At 37.8% G+C, this 22,927-nt stretch overlaps 2 protein-coding genes across 5 annotated transcripts; one reads left to right on the top strand and one right to left on the bottom strand.

Moving 5' to 3' along the window:
• Window positions 1-10,219: 10,219 nt before the first annotated feature.
• LOC130725085 (uncharacterized) lies at window positions 10,220-10,804 on the bottom strand. The gene has a single exon (XM_057576341.1). The coding sequence runs from the start codon at window positions 10,802-10,804 to the stop codon at window positions 10,220-10,222; it is 585 nt and encodes a 194-aa protein (XP_057432324.1).
• Window positions 10,805-18,112: 7,308 nt separating this feature from the next.
• LOC130726960 (ultraviolet-B receptor UVR8) lies at window positions 18,113-22,772 on the top strand. Of its 4 annotated transcripts, none has more exons than XM_057578280.1 (7): window positions 18,113-18,364; window positions 19,139-19,178; window positions 19,328-19,585; window positions 19,844-20,193; window positions 20,402-20,803; window positions 21,070-21,454; window positions 22,212-22,772. In XM_057578280.1, exons 3-7 carry the CDS (start codon window positions 19,361-19,363, stop codon window positions 22,452-22,454), a joined length of 1,605 nt encoding a protein of 534 aa, XP_057434263.1. In that variant the 5' UTR covers window positions 18,113-18,364; window positions 19,139-19,178; window positions 19,328-19,360; the 3' UTR covers window positions 22,455-22,772. The 4 variants fall into 4 exon arrangements, with proteins under 4 accessions (XP_057434263.1, XP_057434261.1, XP_057434264.1 ...); XM_057578278.1 differs by having other exon boundaries at window positions 19,302-19,585; XM_057578281.1 differs by lacking the exon at window positions 19,139-19,178 and having other exon boundaries at window positions 19,302-19,585.
• The last annotated feature ends 155 nt before the right edge of the window (window positions 22,773-22,927 follow it).

Below are 22,927 nucleotides of genomic sequence, written 5' to 3'. Positions count from 1 at the left end.
CCCCATTTTGCAGTTAAATTTTTATTTTTACCATCTTTTTTTTTGTTACACTTTTTACTCCCCCATTTTACAGTTAGATTTAATTTTTGATATGACATTGTTAACATGTAATGTGGCTAACATATGGTAATGTTACCATTGCTACATGTGCAGTGTCACGCAATTTAAGCAACTCTAATGACTCTTTTAAATATAAAAAATTGCACTGTCACTGTGTCACACACAACTCGATTTCAGGGCCCTTATTAATGTGGCGAATTTTTATGAAAGAGTTCGCTATCATAAAAATTAAGTTTCGTCATAAGAGAGATCAATCACGAGCCACGAATTTGACTCTGGAATGTGAAGTCCATGTGCGTCACTAATGGTAACGCAAGAAATTACCATCGCACCGAGGATTGTTTCGTGTTCTTCAAAACATCGACTTCGAAGTTCAAGATGAGGGCAATGGAGGTGTGCCACGTCGATGGAAGCTTCTCTGGTGGAAAGAAATTGTCGCCGCGACATCAGTGAAAGGACCCAAACCACCAGCTCTGCGTCGAAGAACGTGTTGAGAAGGCTAGAAAGGAAGAAGGAACGAACGTGAGACCGAGAGAAGAGGAAGAGAAAGAGAAAGGCACATGAGGTACTTTAGTGAGTGTTTTAATTTGATCCATTTATTTAAATCTAATGGCTGAAAATCATTCTCACCATTCTAACTTCATTTTTCCTCAAATAATAATCCTAATTGAATTAAAACCCCATATGTCTAATAATATAACGAACCAAAAAAATATATTTCCCTTAGGAATATAAGACGTATATGAGGAAAATAATTTTTTTTCACCAACAAACTAAATATCTCCAAAAAATCAAATAATATCATATGCATATAAAATCAAGTCAGGTCAAACAAATATTCCTATTAGAGAATAATTCACACATTAATACATAACAATTTTATTCAAATATATAAAATCACCAAAATGCCTTTGAAAAAATTAAATATTCAGGGTCTTATAGAGGGTAAGATCAAGTTTTTCTTTAGACTATCCCTTTGGAGGGACCCTGCTTAAAGGTAGTTGAACAGATATTATGAAATGTCTACTACTAGTAGTTGTTATTCCATGAGTCACCTTGTTTTTTTTTTGGAATGCAAAATTGTATTATATATATGAAAAGAAAGGGTACTAGGGTACCCCAGATACAAATGAGAAGAGAAAGGCATAAAGCCAAGATACATCAGCCCACGAAGTGAGAGCAACAACCAGAGAAAGGGAACAAAACGCAGCAGAATAGCACAAGAGATAACGTGCCTCTAAAGCTAAACTGTTGCAGAAAAAACAAAAAATACACTGGTTGCAACAACACTAAAAATCCCCTGCTGCCCTGCACTACCATTGTATACCAGCTTTTATGCAGTAATTGGGTTGCGTAAGCCATTCATAGAAGAAGTAGTGGAAGTCTAGCTTATTAGTCTTCAACCATTCCCAAGCACGGAATTTAGTAAGCTCCACCAAAGTTAATTTCCAAGTTTGCTGTTCCTGAGTTGAAACAAACCTCATTTCTAAGGAGCCAGATAGACCAAATGAAAGCTACCCATATAATCCACCACCCACTATAGTAGGAGCCCACTAGGTTTTGCCCATGCTGTACAAACAAAGCATTGATATCCTCATGCAAAACAGTTTGGATACCAAGCCAGGAAAAGCACTTCATCCAAGCCCTCCACGTGAAATAGCATGAACCCATGAGGTGATTCATTGTCTCTTCCTTCTCCATACACAAAACACAGAAGCTACCTGCCCCTGCTTGAATGATATTCCTCTTAATGAGGTTATCTTTGGTCTGCGTTCTATTCAGCAAAGCCCTCCAAATAAATGCCAGCGTGTTTGAGCGAGGGTGCTGGTATTGCCCAGATTTTCTTGAGAGTGTCTTCTTCCCCACTTGTCCCTTGCTGAGATTGGGTCTCATACGCAGACTTAACTGAGAAGATACCATCTGCAGAGGCATCCCAGCTCCATCTATCTCTCCTACCTTGTACTATCTGCACTCTACTTATCTCTTTCATCAACTCGTGAAGGAGCTGGTTCTCCCACTCAAAGAGTCTTCTTCTCCAACTCAAGTTCCAACACCAATTCCCCTCCACCCATTCCCCCATCTCACTAATTAAATTATCAGGTTGCAATGAGATGCCAAAAAGCCTACTGAATCTGGTTTTGAAATCCCCCCCTCCCCCCATTCATCCACCTATCCTTCCAGAATAAAGTACTACTCCCATCTCCTAACCTCCTCCTAGTGTTCTCCACGAACCACCCCTCTTCACCACCCGTAATCTTCTCTAAGTCCCTCCACCACCACGAACACCAATTCCCCCCCCCCCCCCCCGACTCTCCTCCCATGGTTAGGTGACCATACTTAGCCTTCAAAATCCTACACCACAAAGAGGTAGGCTCCGACAAAAATCTCAATTTCCATTTTGCTACAAGTGCTCTATTGAACAGCTCCACATCTTTCACCCCTAAACCTCCTTCCTCCCTTGATTTACACACTCTCTCCCACTTCATCCAAGCAACCTTTTTCTCCCCCCCCCCCCTCTCCCTCCCCCTCCCCACAAAAACTGTTTTTGGATCTTCTTAATCTTAGGCATTAAGAAAAACGGCATATAAGAGAAGAGGGATAGAAGACAATACACTCTTTAGAAGGCACAATCTTCCTCCAAAAGAAAGGGCCTTGTTCTTCCATGATGCCAAACGGTTCCTTAGTTTAAGGATCACCGGCTCCCACGTAGCCACAGAGATCCCTAGGTAGACAAAAGGGATCTCCATTGTCATGCAATTGAGAAGCGTTGCATAGTAATTTAGATTCCTCCTCTCTATAGACACACCCGCAATCCTTCTCTTCACAAAATTCACCTTTAGACCCGACATAAGTTCAAAGCATCTCAGCATACTTTTTATAGCCAAAACATTTTGGATTGAAGCCTCCCCTACAAACAGAGTATCATCCGCGAATTGTAGTAGCGCTACCTCCACTCCATCCCCTTCTACCTTGTATCCCTGGAAGACTCGCAATCGGGTGGCCTGCCGCATCATTCCACTAAGGCCCTCCGCAACCATTAGAAAGAGAAACAGAGCTAGAGGATCTCCTTGTCGCACTCCTCTCTCCATTTTGAATTCCTCCGTAGGACTCCCATTAACTAGCACATAAATCGAAGCTGTTTAATTTGAATGCATCCTTTTATCTACTTCCTCCATTTGCTACAGAAGCCTTGTCTACACATCATGTATTGAAAGGAACTCCCAACTGACGGAGTCGTAGTCCTTCTCATAGTCAACTTTGAAAACCAAGCAACCTTTCTTCTTCTTCTTGGCCTCATCAATTACCTCATTAGCAACCAGAACACTATCAAGCATCTGCCTCCCCTGAATGAAAGTCGATTGCCTCTCATCAATAATGCTCCCCATCACACCCTTGAGCCTGTTTGCTAGGATCTTAGCCACTATTTTATACATGCACCCGATTAATGAGATAGGTCTGAACTCATTCAACTCCACGAGATTATCTGTAACGCCCCAATTTCTCAACTGAGGAGTCACATTAGTCACCTAACAAAGTCTAAGGACTATTTCGTAATCCTAAGAAAACACGATAATTTTTTTTCCTTTTCAAAACAACTAAACACAGTTTAATACATAACTTGGTCTTAATTAAACAACCCGTTCCCGACATATAATAATAGTGTCTTACAATAGCATAAGCAAGTTTCCAAATAAGTACGCACACTTAAACAGTGGCGAAAACAGGGTTTTAGTAGCAGAGTTTTCAGATAACGAAGAAGACTCAAAGCATAAACTACTAAGAGGAACTATACAGCTTCTTCCATCCTTGCTCCGCCGGTTACTATCCCTCCTCCATCTCAGCATGGCTAAGCATCGCCAGAAGGCTCTTCATCGCCTAATAGCGTTAAGCGCCCAAATAACAAGTAGCAAATAGAAAAGGGTTAACTCCATGCAATTACCATGTATAAAAGAGAAAATCATGCTATTCAAATTTAATTACCTAGCATGGTAAATAAACTAGCAACATAACTAAACTCATATATCAACAACTTAACATAGATTAACTCAGATAATAATAACCTCAACAATGTAACATCAAATCAGATATCAATAAACCAATAACTGAAATCCAACAACATAGGGTCAGCAACGTCTCTCAAGACGGGACGATCACGTGGGACAATCACCACCACACCGCCACTTAACGCCACTATGGACGGGACAATCACGTGGGACAATCACCACCACATTGCCACTTTAGGACATCTCGAAAGATGGGACGATCACGTGGGACAATATCCACCACATCGCCACTTTATAACGCCTTGGTAGACGGGACAATCACGTGGGACAATCACCACCACACTGCCACTTCAAGTTCAAGCCCTAAATGTCAAGTTAATCAACAACAATCCTCAACCTCAGTAATCACTCAATCAACAATTCCAAGTCTAATATTCAAGTCAAGTATCAACAATGACCACGTCTTATCCATTAGAAAGAAGTAATGACAGAAACCAGTAAACGGCCGAAGCCTCTCAGAAAACGGAGACACACGTCTCAATAAGTTTACTCGACCGAAGCCTTTAGAAAACATTTGGCACAAGCCTCAGAAACAGTCAACATAAGCAAGCATACAACATTGAAAGCATACTAACATTTTAATCAATTGCCACTCAAGTTTAAACAACTTCATCTCAAACGCATGCAGTGCGATAAAAGCAGGCAAGACTCAAAGACGCTCTAAAACCGAGTTACCCTTACCTTCGTGAGTAGAAGTTGTGCATGGAAGTTGCGAACCTAAAACAAGGAAACACAATCATCAACACAAGCCCTACTAGAAGCAATCAATCTAATAACACTAATCGAAATCGGAAAGAAAGCTTTAAAGCTTCGGAGTTCCTATATAAGCACGAATTGATAACATAACTTCGTTCGCTAAAACGCGCATAACTCGAGCTACAGAACTCGGAATGACACGAAACCAACGCCAAAATTTCGACAATCGAAAGAGCTACGCTATAGCTCAGGTCATAGAGACCCAAAAATTATTTTTGCACACGGTACCCTAACAAACAGGTTTCGGCCACTTTTGAAAATAGGGTTTCTGAACTTTTTCTTCGATCTAAATCAATTCCTAGGTATTCTTAGGCGATATCTAGGCCAGGGAAACTTTCAGAAAAATTATCGGATCGAAAACTAGAACAGGGGTATTTTGGTCAAGATTTTTAGCTCGGAAATTCAAAATCAGAATTTTGAAAAATAAATTGGATGAGGTCGATACCAACGACAATTATGACGACTAATCCTACTGACGCTAAGCTCAGTCGAGAGTTTTTGACTCAAAAAGCGGAACCTCAGCATAAAATGGGTATTTTGAGCAGAATTGAAGTTCTGCGGCGATTCGACGAGATTCGGCAAAATGTAATCCGCTAAACATGCTCTTGGGCATGCAGGGAATAAGTTTAGACAGAGAAATCAAGTTATTTGGACAGTTTTACAAAAGGCTCAAAACTTTGAGCACAGAAAGACATAGAGAAAAGCGACAGAATTTACGATCAGAGGTAAGGAAAAACATCAGTACCTCGAGGCCTACGCGTAGCAACGAACAGAGCGACGATCAGACAAGAATCAGTGAAAATCTTTTTCTCCTCCTTCCTACTTGAAGCTCACGGCCGTGTGTGTGTGTGTTGGTGGTGATGTTTTTGTTTTTGTTTTTTTTCATTTTTCAAGCTATTTATAGAAAATGGAAAACGCGGGAAAAAGAATATTTCGCGATTCCGATTTTTCCTGCACATTCCTCCGTGAATTCTAAGATAGGTTCTGGCGACAGAATTCCAGAACTCAAAACAGGTTTCTCAGAATTAAAGCAAACGATCCAAAGTCGGTGTAAATCTATTTTACCCGAAAAACTACTTTTTGCAGTTGATGTCGGATGAGAAAACTTCTTTCTGAGGAAAGATTAGAAACATCGAAAGAAATGTGTATGCGTGTGGAATATTTATTTAAAGCTCCGAATAGAAAAAGTCTTCATCAACAGTTTACTTTAAGGTTCTTCAGCTATCAGGGATTCAGTTTCGGCAAACTTCCGAGAATCGAAAACGATCATTCGTACATTCCAGGGTTTCGTGTCGAAACACTTGTCGTGGAAAGGAATAGGAGAAATTCTTATATTCCTCTGAATATTTTTGAATATCGTTTCTACAGTGCTTTTAAAGCAAATTAGCCCTTTACTAACGTTTTCGCCCTAAGGCGGATGTGAATGAAAGTCGTGCTATAACCTATAACGACTATATAACTATTCTTAACCATTTCCTGAACTTTCTTCTTCATAACGCTAATCCAAACATTAAACACGAGTCAAGTTCCTCTCACGCTTACACATAATCCTATGCGTGAGTTGGAAATTAATTATTTATTTAATTCTAAAATCTTGGGTCTTACATTATCCATTTTCGGGATAAGAGTGATAAACGAAGCATTTCCCCCCTTGGGCCACGTTCCAATCCTATGGAAGTCCTCTAGTACCCTTGTAATGTCTCCTTTGAGCTCCTCCCAAAAGTATTTGATGAATCGGAAATTAAAGCCATCCGGCCCAGGGCTTTTGTCACTTTCACAATCCCACACCGCACTTCTTATTTCAACAATGTCAAAAGATGCCTGAGGAGAGCATTGTCCTCTTCAGAGATGGAATTGAAGGGGACCCCTTCAAGTTGCACACCATGCCATGACTTGTCTCTAAATCTGTCTTCAAAGTACTCTTTCACTTTGCATTTGCCAATTTGAGGATCCTCCTCCCATCTTCCTTGTAACTGAAACCCCTTTAGTGCATTTGATCTTCTCCTCCAGTTAACCATGTTGTGGAAGTATCTTGTGTTCGAGTCACCTCCTTGATCCATTTATCTCTCGACTTTTGGAATAAAAGAGAGTCATTCAATTTTGCCACCCTCCAATATTCCTCTAGAAGCTTGCTTTTAGAACACAATTCTTCAGCACTCAGATTTTCACCTTCTTCTCGAATATCCAGCTCATTCATTTTTCGCACTAGCTCCTCGCATTGCTTATCCAGGTCTCCAACATTATCCTTGTCCCACTGTTTGAGGCTAAGTTTAAGGGCTTTTAGTTTTTCTTTAAAAACGAACGCTCCCCACCCTTGCACTGAGGTAGAAGACCACACACCTTTAACAAAGTGTGCAAAAGACGGATCTAGAAGCCAGCACCTTGTAACCTAGTAAAGATATTAAGATCTATTTTTACCTAGTTATAAAAGACTGTCATTAGGGAGCATCCACAACACTTACTAGTGGGAATTATGAAAGTCAAGAAAGGGTCTCAGAAAAAAAAAGTGTCTTATTTGTATTGTCTCTTTACTCGAACTAGCCACCCCGTCGGGAACCGTGTCCCTTTTTCCTTGCAATGAAAGCCCCTCTAGATGAGATTCCCCCAAGGACCTCATTGTAGAAAAATCTCGGAATGTACGTAGATGTTGTGAAACAAGATTGTTATCTATTAATCTATCAAAAAGTGAAAATTTCATTACTTTTTTCAGTAACCCTTGATAAAACTCAAAAAAGTTGTACATTTTCTTCAATTAAGATTTGAAGAACCATGTGAATGTAATGTCCTAGCCGAAGCGGAAATTTTTTTCCAGCTAAAAAAACATCAAATTTTACATTCTTTTAGGGCTGCCCTTACGGTGGGTTAATTTAAAACTGGTCCACCATGGACCAGTTTCATTTGTTGTGTGATAAGACAAAAATATCCTCCCATTCTCAATTTTTTCCTCTTTTCTCCTTCTACCATCACCATTCACAAATAGATCTGAGTTCTTCCACCCTCTGGATTTCCAGATCTGGTTCTCCTTCCATCAGATCTGGTAACTCACACTTTAGACTATTAAATCTTGTTGCAGTGTCGTCTTCAAACGGTGAAGGATTTCTCGCCCCCTTTCTCCTCTTCCTCTTCTTCATCTTCTCTTTGGTTCTGGATTGGGGTGAGGGTGGGTGGGTTTTTGGGTGGGGTTGGGGGTGAGGGTGGGGTGAGTTGCGATCTGGGTGCGATGGGTTTTCGATCGGTGGGGTTAGCGGTGACGGTGGGGTGGGTTGCGGCTGGGCTTCTGAGTGGGGGTGGGTTTCTGGGTGAGGTTGGGGGTGAGTGTGGGGTGGGTTTCTGTTATGATGGTAGGATTTAATCCATGACTTCTCCGGCAAGTGGGTGGGGCGGCGGTGGAGGGGGAGGGAAGGGAGAGAAGGAAGAACCGAGGAGCAGGGTTCCTGTCGGAGTTGTGGTGGGGCGGTGCTGGTGAGTGCCGTTGGAAATAATAGTGGGTCGCCGGAGTGAACATGTCACCGGAAATAATGGTGTGAGTGGGCAGAGGAGAAGTGATATGGGTATTTTAGTAACTTAATATATATTTATTAAAATGATTTTTTTTAATTCTAATTAATCTCAACCATTAAAATTTAAAAATTATTAAATCAACGATGTGTGTAAAACTGGACCACCGTGGACCAGTTTTGGGACTAGCCCACGGTAGGTAAAACCTTCTTTTAGGATCTAAAGCGGAACTAAGTATAAAAAGTTCCACGACATCATTCCAAAATCTTCTATCTCATTCAAATATTTGCAAATTAATTACATTATATATATATATATAACACTAGTATTCTTTAATGAGACTACCATCACACTCATCATTATCATTAGTAGATGGAGATTATGATGAATGTGAGGCTAAGTCTAGAGTGGACGAACAATTCTTTGAGTTAGAACAAATAAATGTGTCTTCATTACTTTGTGAATTATGACTATCAAGTTTTTTTTTAAAAAAAGCATTTGGATTTGATATTCCTGAAAATTAGAAGTCAAATTAGGAAAATCTATTTTTAGTTTTAATGACATTTTTTAAAATTCAATTAATAAATCTATTTCTTTTACCACAAAACAAAAATTTATTGAAATGAGCATGAGAGCAAAACTCTCATGAAAAGAGCAAACATTACAAAGAACTAGCGTAGCCAATACTACAAAGGAAAAGCATCCACTTAAAATAGTTACAAATATTTTATAAAAATAAAATGAAAAAATGAAAAAGATTTAGAATTATTAGTTTTGATTGAGAATGAGATTTAATTTAGGGACGAAGAGAAAAAGAAAATTTAAAGAAAGAGTAACATTAATTTAATTCTTTAAGTGATACTATATATATATTTTAAAAGAAGTACATTAATTTAAATTTATATCTAAATAAGATAACTTTTCACTTTTTCAAAATTATATCTCTTGTTTGATAAATTTTTTATCTCCTTTCATTGCTTATAATTCTAAACTAAAGATAAATACGAACAATATTTTTTTGGTTACATACGAACAATATTTTGTTAATATAAAAAGTATTTTATTGACTTTTAACCTTGTTAAAAGAAAATTTATCATTCAGTTCTTAACATTAAAAATAAAAGACATATTTAGTATCATCTATTTACTTTAAATTTTGATTATATTTGATTTATTGTTTTGAAAATTAATAATAAAGATTGGTCATAATTGAGAGACTGAATTAAGAATTTACAAAAATATTTGAGGATGAACTGATAGATCAAAATCTACAAATTTTTTGAGGGAAAGATGGATTAAGAATAAATATATATCGGTGTCGTGACCTGCTATTCCTTTTAGATGAGTTATGATTCATTTACAAATCACTTTTTTTCCCACTCATTTTTATTAATTTTTCTATTGTATCGCATCACTCATTAATTTCTCTAAAAAAAAAAAGTACGAAACTTATTCCCTTTAGATAGGTGAATGCTGCGGGTGTTATGATTGCCAATTCCAAAGATATGATAAAAGTGAGAAAACAGATTTGCAAGACCATTATAGACCATTATAGTGTACAAATAATGAAATAACAATAAACCAATTTTGTCATTAATTCCTGAATAAATGGGGGCAATGAAGAATGGGAAACAAGTTTGATTAAGCCTCAGCCATAGTTCTTAGGCACAGGAAAACAAAGCCAACATGCTAGAATATATCCAATCCAAGCTTTAATAAGCAGTTAAAACTGGAATTTTCTTAACAGAAAAAAAAGCATGCATGTTAATCAAATAAAATATAATAAAGAAAGAAACATCTCATTCATTGTCAATCAGAAAATGCACGCAGGTGCCATTCTCCTATGCCACAATAATTATCTCGCGCGATGCCTTCTTCCACCAGTCAAGCACCTCCGCCGGGAGAATTGCGCGGCAATACTCCGCCTCCAACAGACCGGAGCATCCCGGAACGGGGCACCGGATGTTGATCACATTCTCCTGAAGCTTGGATCCCACGTACATGGCCACACACTCGGAGCAATAGGCGTGGGAGCACCCGCGGATGCTGAAGGAGTCCCTCACCGTTTTGGTATTCCGGCAGTTTCCGCAGACGAACGGTGCGTCCTTTGAACACTCTCCTCTTTCAAAGAAACGGTTATTGTTGTTGATGTGGTGGTCCGTTTTTCTTCGTTTGCCGAAAGGGGTGTTTAGAGGTATGAAATTGAGGATCCTAACGTCGTCGTCATCTTCACCATCGGAGAGGTCAATGATGACGGGGTGGCAGCGATTGCCGGTCGAGGTAGAGGTAGAGGTGGAGGTAGTGATGGTGCTGTTGCTGATGCCCCCGCCACCGGGGGTGAAGCAGATGGAGTCGATGTCGATGACCTCGTCGGCGGAAAGGGGAACATCGCTCCTTTTTCTTTGTTGGGGCGTGAGGGTTGTCATCGGAGAAGCGTTGGGGGTAGGTTTTGGATTTTGGTGATGGATTGATGATTGATGATTTAGGGTATGTACGTTCTGCTCACACTGATATTTTTTTGCTTCGATGGCTTATAGTGCAAGTCTCTTAAACACAATTATCTTTCTCTTTTTGAAACAACAAAATCTCAAGGCATTATCACTAGTAGAAAATATCCCTAAACTCAGGGATGCGTTTTGGGTTTCCACCAATTTAGGATATAATAGATTTGAACTGAAATTTAATTCCTTTGGTTTAAAAAAAAAAACAATTTGTTAACAAATTCAAACTAAACCGATTTGATTATTATTGAGTTTGTTTCGTTGGAGAAATTACCTTGGGAGTTGGGATGGTAAAAAGAGTATTAATTTTAATTTTTTATTCCTATATCTTATCTTTTATATGTATAAAATCTAAATCTAAATTTTAATGTGACTAAAAGTTTTTTTTTGGTTTTTATGTCAACTAAAATTAAAGCTGTTTCTTTTGATGAATTACACACTTTTTTATGAACATGTCGCTACAAATAAAACAAGTCACTTACTTTAAATTAAAGATAAGTGAGTTTAACGAAATTAAAGATAAGTGAGTTTAAGAAAATTAAAGATAAGTGAATTTGAAATAAAGTTAAGTGAAATTAATTCAATTTTTTTTAGTAGAAAAAATAAATGTGGCTTGAAAAATAAAAGAGAGAATATGTCTTTCAAGTTTCAACCAATGAAAGACTAATTTTTTTTTTTGAAACATGAAAGACTAATTAAATTACCTGTGACTTTTGTAACCAAAAAAATAATTTACCTGTGACTTTAACTTATTTAGAAAAATAAGTTACAAAAATTGAGAAAAAAAACAATAGTTACAATTACTAAAACATCCCTCACTCTCCTTTGGTTGAGGTGAGATACCCTAGAAAGACCTAGGGGAGAGAGAGAGTTTCATGAGAGAATACTATCTTCCTTTGTTTGGTTGTCTTAGATAAGAGCAAAGAGAGAGATGTAGAGAACTGCGGCCCACCACACAGTAAGTGAACTTTCAAAAGAATTTAAGATAAGTGAACTTAAGGTCAAAAAAAAAAAAGATAAGTGAACTTTCAAAAAAATTAAAGATAAGTGAAATTAATTCTAAATATTTTTTTGAGTAGGAAAAATAAATGTGACTTGTAAGATAGAAGAGAGAGATAGGTCTTTCAACCTATGAAAGACTAAACTACCTGCTATAACATGTGACTTTACCTTATTGAGAAGAATAGTTTAAAAGAAGGAAAAAAAATTACAATTACTGTAACATCCCTCACCCCCTTTTGGTAGAGGTGAGAATGTGAGAGATACTCTCAAAAGACCTTGGGGAGAGAGAGTTTCACCGAGATTACTATCTTCCTTCCTTTGGTTGTTCTAGACAAGAGCAAAGAGAGATGCAAAGAATTGGGGCCCACCTACTTTTCTAACCCTTCCCAAAATGCGAAGAGATTGGAGAGTGCTCAAATTTCTTTTTTAAGTTTCCTACTTTATCTTCGCACTTTTTGAGTAGCGGCACAATAATTTATATATTTAGGGATAAAAATGATTTTTTATAAAGGTAATTTTCTCTCTTTCTATTTTCTATTCAACCAAACAAAATGAGAGAGAAACACGTCAACACTCACCCCCCTTAAGGTTTGTTAGAATTACACTCCACCCCATTCTTATCTAAAATCTACATCCCACCCCATTTTATATAGAGGCAAATTTAGTGACGAAAAATATTTTTCATTAATAATTAGTTATTATTTAAATTGTTAATCAATAATTTCAAAAAAAAAATCAATATAATCCAATAAATTTAAAAATGAAAACATCACAATCCTCCTCATTCTCTCAATCACGTTTTTCCTCCGTAAATTCATAATGCAAATTATGCAATAGCACACCTGCCCGATTTACAAACCATATCTCGAACATAGTGAAACATGCTTGTGTTTTCATATTTGGTAATAATTCAATTTTAATCAAAATAATCTCTTTATACCTCCAATTTTCAAAATTGGGTTGTAGGCCAAAAAAGCAACACAAATGGGTGAAGAAAATAGAGAAACAAAATTATGAAAATATGAAGTGGATCTGAGGTTATTAGAGCCCAACGAGGCGGAGGAGCATCGTTTTTAACAAAATCCAACAATATCTAAGACCAACAGAGCGTTCGCTCACAACTTCAAGGGGTGAAATTCACAAGAAGTAGTTGAACAAGTGGCTTTAGGGATGTGCGATTCACGTTCTGGGGTTCAGGTTGCAACAAAACTTTGAGGCATGGAGGTGCCATAGGATTTCACATTGTGGGACAGTGGAGCCGTGTTAAAGGGAGTAAAGGCTTGGTGGTGGCCGTTTGTGGTGAGAAATATGATTTGGAGATAGATGGGACGTGGACTTAACAGACAGAGTGAATGGTTTTTTTAAATTTAATTCAGTAAAATTATTTTCATAAATTAATGTATGATAGTGTATATGCATTAAATTTATTTAAATTTTTACTAATTAGTAATTAGTTTTTAGTAGTGAGGAATTTGTTTTCGTCACTAAAATTTGCCTTTATAAAAAATGGGGTGGAGTGTAGATTTTTAAAAAGAATGGGGTGGAGTGTCATTCTTGCAAATCTTGAGGGGGTGAGTGTATTTTACTTTTCTTTCTCTTTTATCTCTCTTCTTTTTCTATAATACCAAAGAATATATAAATCTACTTTATTTTTCACATCTTTCTCTTTACTCATCTTTTTCTTCTCTACTTTTTCTTCTATATCTCTTTTTCTTTTGTTGTTATATATCTCTCTTCTCTACACCAAATAAAGCACTAGACGGTTTTGATGTCAGAATAATAATCCGTTTTGAAAAATATGTTTTTCAAAAGCAAAAGTTATAATCTTTGTTCAATCCCAGAATCTCAAAGAAACGCGATGTGGAAGCACAAGTTTTGAGCTCACAAAGGGAACCTTCAAAAGGGAAAACATAAAGATGAAGGGTTTGGGATGAAAAAAAGGGTTTTGATCTCCAAAAAAAATTTACTCTCAGAAGAGACAAGGACTTTAATCTCTTGACTCTTATGTCTGTTTGCGGTGGCAAGGTTTGACAGGTTGGGGTTTGAAGGAAAAAGGAAGGATTTTGAGAAGTGGGTGCATAGAGGCGGCGCCCAAGTTTGCCTCATGCAACTTAGTTGTACTTATTTAATTGATCTGTTAATTTTATACAATCTGCAATATAGATTCAATCAACTGTACTACAAATTCAGTATGTTTTTTCTTTGAATAATGTTATAATGAGCAATTGGTCATGAACATACTAAGGGTCTTTAATTTTTGTTGTAATTGCAGTTTGTGTATTGTAAGAAAATTAGAGACAACCAGAGAACTTGGGTGTTCAAGCATGAAAAGATAGCTCACACAATATGGGAAATTTTCAATGATTTGTTCTCTTCTATTCAGCCTTGTGGTTCGGAGGAGGTTTGTAGTTCAATCACGGCCAGATTTGGATCAACACACGATCGAGGAATTGCAAGAGCCCTTTAATGCTGAGGAGGTAAAGTTTGCTCTCAATCAAATGCACCATTTGAAGGCACTTGGACCAGATGGTTTTCCAACTCTATTTTATCAGAAGTATTGACACATTGTAGGCACAGAAGGTGTTAGTTATCCTAAATGATGGACTGGACCGAATAGATATCAATCACAATTTTATTTGCTTAGTTCCAAAGGTCAAAACTCTGGAGAGCCCAAAAGATTTAAGGCCAATCAGTCTATGTAATGTGGTGATGAAGAAGGCTACCAAATATTCTGCAAATAGGATCAAATTTCTGTTGGGTGATATTGTGGATGAGGCTCAAAGTGCTTTCCTTCTGGGTCGCCATATCACGGACAATGCGTTAACTGGGTTTGAGGTGTTCCACTACATGAAGAAGGGTAAAGGGAGGACATGTTACATGGTGCTTAAGCTTGACATGGCCAAAGCCTATAATCATATTGAGTGGAGATTTCTACACCAAGTGCTTCATGCATAAGGTTTTCCATAATCATTCATTGGTTTAATTATATGTTGTAGTGTCATATGCTCCTCTTGTCAATGGGGAACCTTCTGAATCTTTCTGTCCACATCGAGGTTTGCGCTAAGGAGACCTATTATCGCCTTATTTATTCATTTTGTGTGTTGAGGCCCTTTTAGACTTGATTCGTAAGCAGAACCATAATAATAATTTACATGGTGTTAGAGTGGCAAGGGAGCTCCTGTCATAAGTCACTTATTCTTTGCTGATGATAGTTTGGTGTTTGCCAAGACCACCGTGCAGGAGGCAGATTGCCTTATGTACATAATTAGATGAAATCATAAATTTCTTTCAGCCGAAATGTTCCACATACCAATATGGAGCTTGTTTATGGGCAACTTGTTAATTTGGACAAATCATAAATTTCTTTCAGCCGAAATGTTCCACATCCCAATATAGAGATGATCTGAAATAGGATGGGTGTAAATGCGATTGATGTCCATGACAAGTATCTCGAATTTCTAACCATGGTAAGGAGGTCCAAGAAGGTTATCTTCAACAAGGTACACGAGCGGGTGTGGAAGAAGCTTCAGGATTGGAAAGGCAAGTCATTATCCAAGGTTGGGAAGGAGATTCTATTGAAATCAGTGGCGCAGGAAATCCCCAATTATGTGATGAGTTGTTTAAAGCTCCCATCTGGTGCGTGCTCTAAGATAGAGGGCTTCATGGCTGATTTTTGGTGGGGATAAGAGGGAAATGAGAGGAAGGTGCACTGGATAGCATGGAAGAAACTGTGCAGGCCGAAAGGAAAAGGAGGGTTGTGATTCCAAGATTTGGAGGATTTTAATCAGGCTTTGCTCGCCAACTAAGTATGGAGACTCTTGACTTATCCTTCTTCGCTTCTGTTCAGGGTTTAGAAGCACGTTACTTCCCGAGACAGGTGTGCTTGATGCGAACCTGGGCTATTAACCGAGTTATGCATGGCAGAGTGTGTGGGGTAGTATTTGCACAGTAAATGAGGCTATTAGATGGGGGCAGAAGACGAAGGGAACATACGGGTTTGGAATGATCCGTGGTTGTAAGGGGAAGGGGATAACATGGTATGTTCTACGGTCCAAACTGTCTTTGCTGATTATATGTAGCAGACTTAGACAGTGGAAATATAACGTTAAAGATAAGTTTTTCAATCGTCAGGAAGCTGTGGCCATCAAAGCGATTCCTCTCTCATGGCATGCTCAACAAGATGGGTTGTTATGGAAATGGGGCTTTCATGGACGGTTTTCTGTCAGATAAGCATACAACAGGATCCAGGAAATAAAGGAGATGAACATGGCAAGAGCTAATACACAAGTCGTCCCGTGGAAGAAGCTCTTGAGAGTTACAACGTCTTCCAAGGTTAAGCATTTTGCTTTCAGAATGCTAACTAACACACTTCAATTTTTGCAATGGAATGAGATTCTCTGGTTATTGGTACTGATATGCTATTATGGAAAATCATCTCAGCTTCCATGGTATGGTCCTTGTGGCTTGGAAGAAATGATAATTTATTCATAGAAAAGAGGTTCTCTACTGGGATATGCACTTATTGCGGGCTATTTGGTGGGTGAAATGTTCTTCGCTTGCTAATCCTTATGATGTGTCCCAATTCCTTTCCAACTTCTGCAATATCAAAATAAAGAGGTAGATAGCTGGACCTCGGTTGGCTTCTTGGGAACCTCCACAATTGGGTATTTTGAATTCAATGTGGACGGGTCGTCTCTTGGTCACCCGGGACCGTGCGATGTGGGTGTCACAATTTGAGCCAAGAAATTCTAGGTTTATTCTCAAAAAATGCAGGCACAAGTTGGGCCTTTGAAGCTGAAGTTAAAGCCATTTTGATGGCACTCCTCTTTTGCAAACATTTCCTCCTCAACAATATTTCAATTCAAAGCGATTCCTCGTTGGCAGTGGGTTGGGTGAATTCAAAAGCAAACAAACCTTGAGCTTTGTCAAATGAACTTAATTAAATAGATTTTAAAATAAGCTTTAAATAAATGATTTGAATAAGGGTGTATATATGAAAGATTGCATAATATTTTTTAAAACTAAAACATTATATAGATTCTATTCATTACATGTTTTATTGATAAGCGTAATTATCTGAACATATGATCTTATAATAAGGGACGAATGCAGTATTAAGAAACTACTATTTTCTATTTATTGAAATGAATTTGAAAATAGTTTAATGAATATGTGTTGTAAGTGCAAAATAGTTTTATTTATGTCAGGTAAGATAGAGTATATTGTCTGTAATAAAAAAAACAAGAGAAAAAGTTTGATGCACCGACGGTGTAAAGTTGTTTTACACCGTCAACCAATCAGATTTCAAGGATGTGAGAAAATCTCTCTTTTCATTTAATTTCTTTAATTGACATGTCACATCCTTGAAATCTGATTGGTTGACGGTGTAAAAAAACTTTACACCGTCGGTGCATCAAAATTAAACTCAAAAAACAATATATGTCAAGCAAGATAGAGTTATATTTATTTTTTATTTTAATTAAAATAAAAGTATTTTGTAAGTTTGCGGATTTCAATTGAATGTGTGTAAATAATATTTATATTATCAGTGCATAAACCTTTAACTCATTTGAAGGTTTAGAAAAAAAAAACTCATTTGAAAATGGTTTTCAAAAATACAATTTTAAACCAATTTTTAAAATGAAGATAAAACATGTGATTTGAAAAAAGATAAAAAAAAAGTAAAAAAAAAACAGAAATGTAAAACCTATTTTTTAATATCATTTTAAAAAAACTGAAAAAAAAAACTTGTTTTAAGGATAACTTTCATGTTTTTTTCATTTTGAAAAATAAAAAACTGTTCTATAAAACAATGATGAAAGTGAAACAGAGCCTTTACTTTCCTAAACGAAGTCTCAAGTTTTTAAATAGAGATATATTGTTTGTTGCTCAGATACGTAAACCAACATTAACACGCATGGCATTATACAAGTTTCAGCTTCATGCTCACAACGACACATCATCAATTTTCTTTTTAAGATAGGTGTACTCTTTCGGAAACAATTCTATTCGAGTTGGGACATCTATATCTGGTGAAGTTTTTTTTTTGAAAGTCCATATCTGGTGAAGTTAACTCTTCCCACATGATCTCGAGACCTTGTAGTACTTAAACCAACCACCCATAGTGCATATGTTGATAAAAAAAAAAAATTAAAAATTTCATTTTTTTATTAAATAAAGAAAGTAGAGAAGAAGAAGAGAGGATAAAAGCTAAAATTATTCATTCCATCTCATTCATTCATTCACTCTCAGAAATCAAAGTTAAAAACTCTCTCTCTCTTTGTCTTTCTCTTTCTCTATCTATCTCCTCATCTTGCAAACTCCCCAACACAACACACTCCAACGTTAATCGATCAGAAACCACCACCACCACCTCTGTCCCTGTTTGTTTGATCCACAAAAACGTAAAAAACCCGGTGTATGCGATTCTCCTCCCACCGATGATGCAGATTCAATTTCAGAAATCACGGGTGTCTATGATACGTAATCACCGTTTCCATCTCTATTTTCATTTGATCTGTCACCGATTACAATCCCACTCGATCATCATCGGAAACTTGTTCATCATGTGATTTTGTTCTGAATTAATTCCCTTTTTTTCTTTTAACTTTTCTGGTTGCGTATTCAGCAAGTGTTTCTCTCTGCTGAATTTGATTACTGATCTGGGAAACTCACACCCAGAAAAATATAGGGACAAATCATGGAAAAAAAATATACCCTTTGAATAATTGATTGCAAAAAGCTATTTTAATTTGAGTCCTCTGTTTCTGGGTTTTTAGCCATTTTACTGGTTTGATTGTTCATTTTGATTTTGATGAATTGGAAATTTTCTTTCTTTTTTGTTTTAGAATTTAGAATATACCATGGTTTGGGGGAATGGATATATACTATACTTCTGCTCAAAGTTTTCGTCTTTGGATTCACCTTGAAATATTCTGTTTTTCTCATACTTTTTCTTCCTATGGATCATCTAAGTTAAATCAAGCCTTTTATAAAACGATCGGTGTATGATTTGATTTTCTACTCTGGCTCTGGTTTATTTTATTTCCCATTTGGTAATTGTAAACCTTTTTTTTTTCTTTTTCTTTTTGATCCTCAAGGTTCATGATTCTGTGGTTCTAAATTCATGTCTTATGGTGCTTTTAATCCATAAGATCGTAACAAACTGACTGAGTTAGACGATCATATAATTCAGCTTTTTATTTACTTATTTATTTTTTGTCACATAACGAGTTGTGAGTATGTTTTTCTTTGTAGGTTTGAGGCTTGAGATTTGCTAGTCAATTATATTTTTGAGGTACACACATACACATTTGCAACTTAGTATAAGAACATGTAAAGTTTTAGATGCTATAATTAGAGAAACAGAGAAATTAATTAAAGTAGTAATAAATTTGCACATACTTTTCATAATTCTCAGAAGTTTAGATCTTTTCTTCTGCAAAGTTTGGGCACTGCCTAAAGTTAACAGCAGTGCCCATGGATGCCACAACCAGCGGAAACCCAACTCTCCAATACCATAACATCCCTGACCAGCCAATTGCTGCCATTGTTGCCACACAACTTCCACCATTTCAAAGGCAGCAACGCCATTGCTTTGGGGACTCAACTCCAGGAGAGTTTCCCTTGTCTGCTAATCCCTCCATTGTCCTCCATGTCCTCACGGCTTGTAATTTGGATCCTCAAGACCTTGCTAAACTAGAGGCAAGTTCTGTGCCTTATCTGCATTGGATGATGATCCATTGTCCCCGTTTGATGTTCTTTTCCCTGTCCTACCAATCAAATTGTGTCATGCAGGTGTGTGGTTTTTAAATGACATTACATAATTTGATTGGTGAGCAGGGAAAGGGAACATCAACTGGGATAGAGGGTTTCGGTCCATATGCATTTCAGCTTTGAGATTGTTCTTTAATAGTATCAATGGCGATAATGCTGACTTTGTTTTTGTTGTGCCTGATGCAGGCAACATGCCACTTCTTCAAGCAGCCGGCGAACTTTGCTCCGGATTTCACTTTGTCCTTATCCGAGCTTGCTGCACTAGACATGTGCCAAAAGAGAGCCATCTTTAAGCCAATGAATATGGAAGAGCGAGAAAATTTGAAGCAAAGATGTGGAGGTTCTTGGAAATTGGTTCTGAGGTATTTGCTGGCTGGAGAAGCCTGTTCCAGGAGGGAGAAATCACAGGCAATAGCAGGTCCTGGTCACAGCATTGCTGTGACATCAAAAGGGGCTGTTTACTCATTTGGGTCTAACAGTTCAGGACAACTTGGACATGGCACCACTGATGAGGAATGGCGACCTCGACCAATAAGGTTGGAACTTCTGGGAACATGTGGATATCCCCTCTATCCTTACAGCTTATCCTTAAACTTAAGAACCCGTTTGGGTGCAAACCAAAAGCACTTATTGGAGCTTATTTGGTGCTTTTCCTAGTAGATAAGCTCCAACAAGTCCATATCCAAATGGGCTCTAAGGCTAACTGGAATTTGAACTAGATGATTGAACTCAATTATGTTTCAGGACTTTGCAAGGCATCAGAATTATACAAGCTGCTGCTGGGGCTGGGAGGACAATGTTGATCAGTGATTCTGGGCAGGTTTATGCATTTGGGAAAGACTCTTTTGGGGATGCTGAGTATGGGGTTCAAGGATCTAAAACAGTTATATCTCCACAATTAGTAGAGTCTTTGAAAAATATATTTGTTGTCCAAGCTGCAATTGGTAATTTTTTCACAGCTGTACTGTCAAGAGAAGGCAGGGTTTATACATTTTCTTGGGGTAGTGATGGCAAACTCGGTCACCACGCCGATCCAAGTGATGTGGAGCCCCATCCTTTATTAGGAGCTCTGGAAGACATACCAGTAGTGCAAATTGCTGCTGGATACTGCTACCTTCTTTGTCTAGCTTGTCAACCCACCGGAATGTGAGCTCTAACTATATCTCCTTTACTTGCGTATATTTGCTTTTGTCAGGACATTTGTTGAGAATCCCTTATTGACTAGATATATAGGCAAATAAGTGTTTATAAAGGACCATGTCTAAGAGCATTAGAGGTCCATATCCTCAAGCTCGGCATTCATGGAAGTGTTGATGATACTTATTCATATTTCAATTAGTTTATACATGAAACTTCATTCTTATTGTTATTACTATCTGAATGATTATGATGACAACCTTGAGAACTTACAGGTCAGTGTACTCTGTTGGGTGTGGTTTGGGAGGCAAGCTTGGACACGGAACAAGAACTGATGAAAAGTTCCCTCGTCTGATCGAACAGTTTCAGATGTTAAACCTTCAACCTATGGTTGTTGCAGCTGGTGCTTGGCATGCTGCTGTGGTAGGGAAGGATGGCCGTGTTTGCACATGGGGATGGGGTCGATATGGTTGCTTGGGGCATGGGAATGAAGATTGTGAATCTGTACCTAAGGTAGTGGAAGCATTGACTAATGTCAAAGCGGTTTATGTTGCAACAGGAGACTACACAACATTTGTAGTGTCTGATGATGGTGATGTGTACTCATTTGGGTGTGGGGAATCTGCTAGTCTCGGGCATAATGCTGGAAATGATGTACAGGTCTGTTTTGTTTCTGCATTTTTACCTGTTTGATTTGAGTTATATTTGCATGACTGAGTTGAAAAATGATGTGCTTCACCGTTTTCTTTCTATGTAATAAGTTTTATCTTATGAAGCTCACATTGTGTTTTATGTGCTAACTATTGTTTCGCATCCCAACCTGAATTATAGATGTAGCATTAGCCTGACCATTACCTGAATGAGATGTTATAATACGATAAGAACGTTAGGAGAACCGTACCACAAAGGCGCCGTTGTAGTTGAAAAGCTTATGACCCCCCCCCCCCCCCCCCCCAACACACACACACACACACTAGACTCTCATACTTCCAATGCGGGACCCAAAGTCGAATTGGATTCTGACATCAGGCTGGCTGTGCACTAGCTCCTTTGACCACAGCAAAGCTGGCATCCCTGCCCAAACCGCATTTTTCAGCTGAGAGACATGGTGGAAGACTCTGATACCAAATGATAAGAACCTTGGGAGAACCATATCACCCAAGTTAGGTGGCAAAGATTCTGATACCAATTGATAAGAACCTTGGGACTTGGGAGAACCATACCTGGTCTAATTCCTTATAAACCTCACTCTAGAATCTCATACTTTTAATGTAGGCCTCGAGCCCTATACCTTGCAATTGGATCCTAGCATAATACTAATGGCTATAGTGCATTCAATTATATGTTAATATTTTTATGTCAGTATTAGTTATACATCTAATAGAAATATTTTATTCAACCATTTGTACATGTACAGGGAAACAGACATGCAAATGTGTTAAGTCCACAGCTTGTGACTTCACTGAAACAGATCAATGAAAGGGTGGTGCAGATTAGCCTGACCAATTCCATATACTGGAATGCTCACACCTTTGCACTCACTGAATCAGGGAAGCTGTATGCATTTGGGGCTGGAGACAAAGGACAGTTAGGAATTGAGCTTGTTGAAAACCAGACTGAAAGGGGGAATCCAGAACGCGTTGACATTGGTCTTGGTTAACTGTTTCTGCTGCCTTTACTTCTCAATTCTTTACACCAGCATGCATAGCATTTAGTTTTCAAATTCCTTGTATATTTGTAAATATAATCAAAGAATGCATCGTGAAGGTCCAAGGTAGGTAACACCTAACAAGGGCCTTAGCTTCTTTCTTATGGTTTGTTCATATCATCACTCGTAGGCTTCAACTGGTTGTTTATAGTTGATAAAGGTTCATTTGCATCGTAGTTTGTCTTGAATTGTTTCCACCTATAATTTGCTTAGAAAAAGTTCGTCCCATTTAGCATTCATTCATTATCAAAATCCTCATGGTTTGGTTTATTTACTCTTTGTACCCCGGTGATCAAGAACTGTGGCAATCTTCTTTTCTTAGGGTAAGGTTAGGTGACAAATCAAGAAATAGAACGTGGGATGCTTTAACATTCGACATTGAACACTGCAGCCTCTAGTGATAGAAATATTCTTTTGTTAGCTTA

Source organism: Lotus japonicus, chromosome 6, assembly GCF_012489685.1.
Source record: "Lotus japonicus ecotype B-129 chromosome 6, LjGifu_v1.2".
In the NCBI taxonomy this organism is placed as follows: domain Eukaryota; kingdom Viridiplantae; phylum Streptophyta; class Magnoliopsida; order Fabales; family Fabaceae; genus Lotus; species Lotus japonicus.
This window is presented reverse-complemented; position numbering and strand designations above follow the sequence as displayed.

Coding starts and splice junctions, on each gene's coding strand:
- LOC130726960 (XM_057578281.1), top strand. CDS start 19,361: ATGGATGCCACAACCAGCGGAAACCCAACTCTCCAATACCATAACATC. Junction 20,804..21,069: donor GCTTGTCAACCCACCGGAAT/GTGAGCTCTAAC, acceptor GAGAACTTACAG/GTCAGTGTACTCTGTTGGGT. Junction 21,455..22,211: donor ATGCTGGAAATGATGTACAG/GTCTGTTTTGTT, acceptor GTACATGTACAG/GGAAACAGACATGCAAATGT.
- LOC130725085 (XM_057576341.1), bottom strand. CDS start 10,804: ATGACAACCCTCACGCCCCAACAAAGAAAAAGGAGCGATGTTCCCCTT.